This window comes from Mya arenaria, chromosome 2 (genome assembly GCF_026914265.1).
Source record: "Mya arenaria isolate MELC-2E11 chromosome 2, ASM2691426v1".
In the NCBI taxonomy this organism is placed as follows: Eukaryota; Metazoa; Mollusca; class Bivalvia; order Myida; family Myidae; genus Mya; species Mya arenaria.
In genome coordinates, this window is record NC_069123.1 from 45,708,803 (window position 1) to 45,717,575 (window position 8,773).

The 8,773-nt window shown below is 37.0% G+C and overlaps 1 protein-coding gene across 1 annotated transcript; it reads left to right on the forward strand.

Annotated features, from left to right (window-relative positions):
- Positions 1 to 1,506: 1,506 nt before the first annotated feature.
- Positions 1,507 to 4,117, forward strand: LOC128219996 (uncharacterized). The gene is made up of 2 exons (XM_052928228.1): positions 1,507 to 1,619; positions 2,761 to 4,117. The coding sequence occupies exons 1-2, from the start codon at positions 1,540 to 1,542 to the stop codon at positions 3,200 to 3,202; spliced, it is 522 nt and encodes a 173-aa protein (XP_052784188.1). The 5' UTR covers positions 1,507 to 1,539; the 3' UTR covers positions 3,203 to 4,117.
- The last annotated feature ends 4,656 nt before the right edge of the window (positions 4,118 to 8,773 follow it).

Below are 8,773 nucleotides of genomic sequence, written 5' to 3' on the forward strand. Positions count from 1 at the left end.
AACATGCCCGCAGAAGCGAAATTGCATCCGTGGGAATGGCCGCAACGACCTTGGGTGAGACTGCATGTCGACTTTGCAGGTCCGTTCATGGGAAAAATGTTTTTGGTCATAATCGATGCTCGTTTGAAGGGGTTCGAAGCATTCGATGCGAACCAAGCTACTTCAGCAGTGATAAATGAACTATTACAAAGGACATTTGCTACATATGGACTATGCCAGCAACTGGTCACAGACAATGGAAGTGCATTCACTAGTTTAGAATTTGACGAGTTCATGAAACAAAATGGCATAAAGCACATTCGAGTTGCGAGTTACCGCGCAGCGAGCAATGGTCTGGGAGAGCGAGCTGAAGGGATTTTTAAAAGTAGGTTAAAGAACCAACGTCATGAGACTATTCGGCAAAAGTTGGTAAAGGTATTACTCACATGTCGACTCACACCGCAGACGACACTTGGCGTGAGCCCGAGTGAACTCCTTAATGAAAGTTAATATTTCCAAATATTTTTTGGTAAGATAAATATCATAAGACTAAAGACTGGCTTGAACGTGTGACTGTGTCCGGAACTGACACCTATTACCCTTTTTCAGCTAGTATATATTGTTATGTTATGAATAACGACAGCATGTGTTCTAACTATTTATTATTGAAACATATGGTATTGGTGAGGATGGTACAGCTCTGACTGCTAGAGATAAACTGACCGCCTGTGTTGGCTGGCTGGCCTTATCATACAAGGTGAACTAAATATAGCGGGAGGAATTAATTCATTGCCGTATAATGTTACATGTAAAACACTTACAGGTTATGGTTTGCGGATTCCACTAAATAAGTAACATAATAACTGCAATCGGTTCTTTCCTTACAATTCAGCTATTTTGCTTGCATTGAAACATTTTTTCTCACTTATTTTCTGCGTGAAACAAAATAACGATCTCCTTCATTATTTAGTTTAATTTATTCGGTTCATCCTCCAAATGTGAAGAGAAGTGTAGCTTATACACATACACAAATATATACAATACAATACAAAGTATAAACATAGAAAAATAACAACAAAAACAAACAAACACACAGGGGTTATGGACACATATAAAGCATATAAGGTTACTGATTTACAACAAAACATTGGCTCTGACATTTGACAGGAACTAACACTTATCGTTTGTTTGAATTAAAGTATGTTGTGGTTACAATGGCATTTATTATCAATTTATATTTCTTGAAAAAAATGACCTTCTCAGAGTTGGCTTGGGTCATCATTACTCGTGTTGCGTAATTGATTAGAGTAGTTAAAAATAAGAGAAAAATAACAACACTTGAACTTCAATACAAAAGCGGTTTACAATATAAACTTAAATAGGAAAAGTGTAACTGAAAAAATGATGACATTTCTTTTAAAGACCTAGACGGCCCTCGGTCCCTAGTTTTCAATGTAAAGTCGTTTAAAAACCGTTGCCAGCCTCGTCGGTGAGATTGGATGATTTAAAACTGTTGTGTGCTACCTTGTCAAAAAAGCAAATGCCGTAAAGTAGTCAGAAATGTCAAACGCATACTTTCGTGCGTATTTGCCCATATCAAGGCAATATCTTGCCAACAGATATGTTCTTAGGAAATTAAGGTGAATTTATCTATTAACTCATGATAATTTATTGATCAAACATAACTATTCGTTCTATTTAATTAGATGTGTCATATGTTTTCGCGGAATTACGTAAACATTCTAAAAAAAAATGAATAGTCATAAAGTTAATGTATGAAAACAAAACATTTTTATTTAACTCCTTTTCTTTTTAACTCAATGATAAATCTTGAGTATCAATTTCAATCATGAAAAAATCCTTGTAGTAAGCTTTTTAATTGGTTGCATAAGCACGTATATGTTCGAGAAATATGGCAATACTAACCTAAAACAACACTAGTATATCAAAAAAGTATTATTCTAATATCGAAACCTTGTGAAGCAATTGCCATTCAAAATCTTTCATGTACAATTACTTAACTTAAAGCTTATGATGTTGCCGATTACATATTGACCTGATTTATTGTTTTTTTATTTCAATTAATAAAATTGAGTATAATGCTGGAGTACTATAATATCACCACCTAACTATTGTAGCTTTTTGACATTTGTTTTTAAAATCTTTCTAAATTGTTAAGATAACAGTTTCTCAAGAACTTCACTTATGGTTTCACTCAAGAAATATAAATTATATATACGAAAAAAGAAGTCAGGTAAATCAAGACCTATTTCATCTCTACAGATGCATGTAACCACATTTAGGTCATCTACCAAATTTGTGCATATATCTGATGATTTCACTTTTTACGTTTGACTTTGGTAACAATTGTACAAGAAACATGTTAAGTTGTTTTTCTTATGTTACAAAAACAGTATTTTTGAAGCATCAGTTTCAATGAGTTTAAGATATTCTGATTTTCAAAGTGAATAAAAGTCAAGGTACTGTATCGTTCTCAAACGATAAACTGTTTTCTTTAAAATGAAACTTGGTACAAATGTTAACCTTGACAGTACACATATGAATAAAGATGTTGAGCAAACCCCAAAACATGACATTTTTTATGATATGGGGATAATGCCCCGATAATCTGGGTAAAAGCAGAGCTATATCGTGTGTCTGTAAGAGCTGTATGCTTAAATCTATGAAGACAAAGTTACAGCATGATATCAGAAATAAAGCAAATATGTCTTTGTCCACCTTATTCATCTTATTCTAATATTTTATGTTTTTGCTTTACAGTGTTTCAGCAAGGTGCTGCAAAGAGAAAAGTGCTGCACCAACATCTGTGGATAAAAGGAAGGGAGACAGCAGCATAGACATTCTTAGGGATAAACCATTCGCCTTTATGTCACAGATGCAAAATAACCCAGACAAATTTTCCTATGAAAAAACATTTTTTAACCCTTATTCTGACAGATGGAAATATGAACCTTATGTTGTTTCAGTGTGTGCCGTTACTTTTCTTGTATACTTCATGTTCTTGAGAAAGAGCAGCTATCTTGATGAAGAGTTACAGAAGCCTTTGTTTGAGACTTTCCCGTCCCTGGAAAAGGAAACTCTGAAAGCCCTTGTGCAACAAAATCAGCGTTCTGGCGTTAGTACGAAGAAGTATGAGGCAAAACTGGAAGTGGTGGAACAAAAACTGGATACATTAAAACAGAACAACACAGAAAAAAAATAGTCTCAATTGTATGTGTGCAAAGATAGGTCATCATCTCTTATGAGAAAGAAGTCAATACACATAAGTGAAATGACTTCCTCAAGAATTATTTATTAAATATTGATGCACTAAATTGTCTGATATATAATGTGATGTAATTTGGATAACTAAAACGTGAACTGTTACTTGGGCAGCTTGATAATTAAACCTTTTAAACTAATTAAGCCCTGCATGCGTATCGATCTGAAAATTGTTTTTGATCCTTGTTTAGAAATTTATACATACAGTGAAAACAATATTATATTACAAAATAATGTAAACTGATGTACTGTCAGATTGATTTTCTGATTATATATTACCAACATACATTTAGATTAAGTCTCTGGTTGGTGTTTTTTTAATGAAAGTGAATCACTTTTTGTCACTACAAATACTGTTTCGATTAATTATAAAAATATAAATCATGTTTGTTACAAAGATGGTGTGTGTTTAGTTTTATATAATTCATTACATGTAAAATTTATTTGATGATTAAAAACTGTTTAAAAACTTGCCATACATAGCAGACAGATATCTAGTATCGTACCTATTTTCATGACAACTGTCCCTTGCAATAAGTAAATAATGATAGCTAACATTTTAAAGAGTTAGGTATAAAGTCACCGCAAGATGGTGTAGATGTCAATTTTTGCCTGTTGTACTTTTAAATGAAATTGCTGGGCGTTATTGAACATGTATGTATGTGAACAATTTCATAATGTAAGGAAATTTTGCTAGGAATTAAGTTTTTAGTTAAAACCTATAAAAGAAAAAAAATGGTACGAAAAATAATGTTAAGAGAATAGAGAAATGAAATAACTAGACTGGATAAATTCCAAGTGAATGATGAAGGTTAATGACTTTATCATGTTTACGGAATTAAACTCCTGGTATTCATTATGTCTCCTCCATTCATGACATATTATCTTTGCCCTTTCCATCCATACGTATGTCACACTTCGTTTTCGCTCAATAACTAAAAACGCTTGGACTCAAGAACTTTTTACTTGGTATGCATTATGGTCATGACCAGTAGATTACCCCAATTGATTTAAAAGTCAGAAGTCAGGGACGCAATGACCTTAAGGCTAAAAAAATGAATTCCCTTCAATGACTGAAGATCCTTTAGGGTCCAGGTACTTCATACTTGGTATCCGAGTTGGTCATGACTAGTAGATGAACACTATTTATTTTGAGAACATTTGGTCAAAGGTCAAGGTCTTGGTGACCGTCAGGTAAAACAATGTTTGTGGTGACATTTAAGCTGCACTCTCACAGATATATTATTTTTACAACTTTTTAGTCTTGTAAAGAGCAATTTTTTGCGTAAATATGTGCAAACCATTGTTGAAAGATTGCTGATAAAAAATCAGATCGTAGATTTTCCTATTTCCGTTCGAAAATTAATGTTTTGTGGATGAAACCGTTACCACGGACCTATAGGTCCATGCCGTTACTAATGGTTTAAGGAAAATGCTGAAAACATCAATTTTTGAACTTCAATATAAAAATCTGCGATCTAAATTTTGTCAGCAGTCTTTTTTGACTAGTTTCCATGGATTTTCGCCAAAGTTGGCTTGTTCCAAGACAAAAAATAAAGTGCAGCTTTAAGCTTTAAAAAATCTCTATTAACTTCCTATTTCAAGGATGATCATGTCCAGTTGATGATCCTTTTTAAGTTTGAAATCAGTAGGCCAAACGTCAAGGTCGCGGTAACTCCGCGGTCAAAAACGGTTTTTGCTCAATAACTAAAGAACGCTTGGACCAAAGACCTTCATACTTGGTATGCAATATAGGAGATGACCACCTTTTGATTTTTAGATCAGTAGGTCAAAGGTCGCGGTGACCTTCAGGGGAAAAATGATCTGTTGGCGATGACCTTAAGCTGGCCTTGGTGTGAAAAAACGGTTTCCGCCCAATTACTAAAGAACGCTTGGTCCCAGTACTTTTACTTTGTTACGCAAGTTGGCCATGATTAGTAGATGGCCACTATTGATATTGAGATCACTGTTTTTATGCAGTAGATGTTCATTATTGAATACGGGTGAATATGCCACACTTCAAGGTCACTGTTCGTTCTTCTCCAGTCCAAACGTACACATTGTATGTCCATCATTGATTATTACTCAGCTACGACCACGCACTTGGGGAAACAAGCGCTTTTTCCAAAAAGCAATATCTATATATCAGTTTGAATCATCAGCTGGTAGTGTTCAAACTGTCTACCAAGTATGAGGTGTCTAGGCCCAAGTGTTCATCCCTAATTGAACTAAACCATTGGCCGACTGTACTTAATCTCGTAAGGATTCATCTGTTGGTTATGACCAATCTGCCTACCAAATTTAAGGTCCCTGTGTCAGAGCGCTCTTAAAATATTGATTGGAAACGGATTTTAAGATCAAGGTCACTACGATCTTGACTTTTGACCGACTAACCTCAAAATGAACAGGGTTATTTTACTGGTCATGACCATCTGCCCATCACATACACTAAAAGTCCATACTGGCCCAAATACAAATGGCTTTCTGTAAATAGAGGCCTTCCGCGGGCATTCGTCACATTCATCTGACAGTTCTTTTTTAATAAAAGTTGACAGTTTTAAAACAAAGGCTATCTCTTATTTAACTATATTTTTCAAGTTTGGCTGTTTCGCTTTTCTTTGAGACTCATATGGGTAATAAAAATGGAGTGCTAAACCTTCGAAATGTATTTAATTAAACATCACGGAACTCCTATTCCAGTATAAACGCTGAAGCTATATATGAACTACACATACTTCACTTTTTCCTTTTTTCGAATTAGCATACAGATACACAGACAGTTTAAATATATTCTGACAGTCTTCAGTGACGGATCTAGCAGGTTGGCGAAAGGGTCAGTGGCTCCCATTTTTTGTCGGCAAATGAACCCAACCCAACTCAACTCAACTCAACTCAATTTCAATACTTCAGTGAAATAAAATAATGAGGAGTGTGTGTGTGGAAGGGGGGGGGGGCGGTTGTGTATCCCACAACGCTCCAATTATGAGTTCCTGGATCACCCACTGATCTTACCAAATGTTTTTGAGGACATACGATTTAAAAGTAAATTTTCCCTTAAAACTACGACATAATATCCATGATATCGCTTAGCGAACAATTGTGGTATTGAAAATACAAATGTTTCAATCATATGTACTTTAAAATAGTGTGATTTATCAAGCTTTGACCACAAACTACTAACATTTTATTAATTATATCAATTGTTCTCATTTTCATTTTGCCCCAGAGAGCCCATATACCCCACTGGCAAATGTTGGTAATGTGAAGATCTAAAAGCTAAAAACACAACGATATCTGTATTTAATACTGCGAGATCAATGGATACTTTCAACATTGTTCTTCCATGTTAAAGGCCATATCGTATACAATATTTAATTTAAATTTCTTGAGTATCAGTTTTAACATGCCAATATACCTGATAGTTTCAATACACATAATAGCAGTTTTGAAGTATAAATGAAATATGTCAAACAGTTTATCGCAGTCGATTATCAAGTGTCTGTCCAGTTTATGGTGGCGATACTGTGAATTTCGTGACATTCGATATCGGTCATTTTGATTTGTAAATAGAATCTATCAAACATTAAGTAATTACCAATAACTAATTTAAGTTGCTTATTGACCATGTGCAGTAATATTCTACAACTAAGAGGAATGGTGCGGAGCAACATAAATTCATGCTACATTAAAACTAAATTTTCCAACAGCGATTTAGCAGTGTATTAATATCGTTTGTGACGAAGTGTGTACGTAATGTCATGTCCGCGGACGCTGCTGAAGGCGGTGAGTGCGGGACGAACGCGGCAGGTGCGCCTGCTTCTGGACCTGGGTGCCGCCACAGAGGAAGCGGATGACTGCGGACAGACACCGCTCATCCGAGCTGTTTTTCTGGACAACGATCGCAACCGCGACAAGATAATCAAGACGCTGCTTAAGCATGGGGCCGTAGTGAGCCGGGTGGACGTAGTGGGCAGGAACGCTCTCATGTGGGCATGTCTGTACGGCCGGGACAGAGACGTCGCCCTGCTGCTCGAGTATGGGGATGTTGATTTAGACTACAATAAAGTAGACATTAACGGCCAGACCGCTCTGTTTCATGCTGTTAGTTCGGGAAATGCCGCAACGGTAAAGCTAATGGTGTCTGTGCTGGCCAAATATGGTTTGACTGTGGACGCAGTGGACTTCAATAGCACCACGCCGCTGATGCAAGCCCAGCGCCTCGGACATGACGTGTGTGAAAGCATTCTTTTGTATGAAGGAAACGCGAAAGTTGGATTAAGTGACACGAATTTTGAAATATCGAGACGGGAAAAATGGGCTGTTTCTAGTCTACGGGATCGATCCAAGGTAAAATTAGCACAGTCCCGTGCTAAAAATTCCCAGTTTCCTCCAATAGCAAATATGAAGCTACATGCCTCCGATTCACCAAAAATAACAAACCGGAAATTGTATTTTGGCGCCAAAACTAAGGACTCCGATGGCGAAAGTTCGTCGTCTGATGGCGAAGAAACCTCGAAAGTCATTTCCCCGAATGTTAAAGTAGAACGGACGAAGAAAGGCTCATCAGAGATAGTGGACCGAAAATTAGCGAAAAACTGCGCAACACCAATTCGCACGTGTCTTCAAAATATTCCCAATTGTAAAATCCCGCCGTCTGTGTTATTTTCGTCGGCTACAAACTCAGTGGTTGAAGAGAGCGGGGAAGAGTCGGAGGAGGACTCTGTGGCCTCCACAATATTGGAGGGTCGCCCGGTGAGAGGCCCACCGCCTCCACCCGCAGACCTCGCCGTCATATACAGCATGAAGCAGGAGCAAATGTCATCATCGTTCCGGAAGACGGTAATCAAGGTGGACGATCCACTGGGGGAGTCGGACAAGGAAATCACACCAGAGGTTACGAACGGTAAGGACCCGAAAGGCAACTATACAACATATTTGTTATAACTAACTTAATTGTTTTATAGAATTGTGTTAAAATTTCCTAAACGTACTACGCCACTTTAAGTTGTTATATGGTTTAATGCGCGTTTGTTGTCATCCTTTGAATAGCATATTGAACCAGCTTTTTACGGTATTTTGACTTTAGGAAAGGTGAACGCTTGGAGGTGGAAGCAACTCAAGCGGAACCTCCGGCTGACTGGCGTGGCTGACCGGAAGTTACCAACGCAGGGCAGCGGCCAACCATCCATCCCACACCAGCGGAAACTGCCGGGATTGCCCGGAATAAACAAGGAGGAGTGCACACCTCGCTCTAAACACTGCACTCCGAGGCTATACTCAGATATTTCACAAAATGGCACACAACCATCCGAGAACAGTGAAAAGAACAGAAATTATTCTGAAATATGATGAAATCCATACAGTGTGTTACAAAAGGAAATCCACAACATTTCATATCGCAACAGTTTCTCGATAGCAAAGTAACATCAGCGATTGATTGTTTAAGTACTAAAATATATCAATTTATAAATAGAGGATATTTAAATTAAGTGGTCAGAACGATTTTATCAAT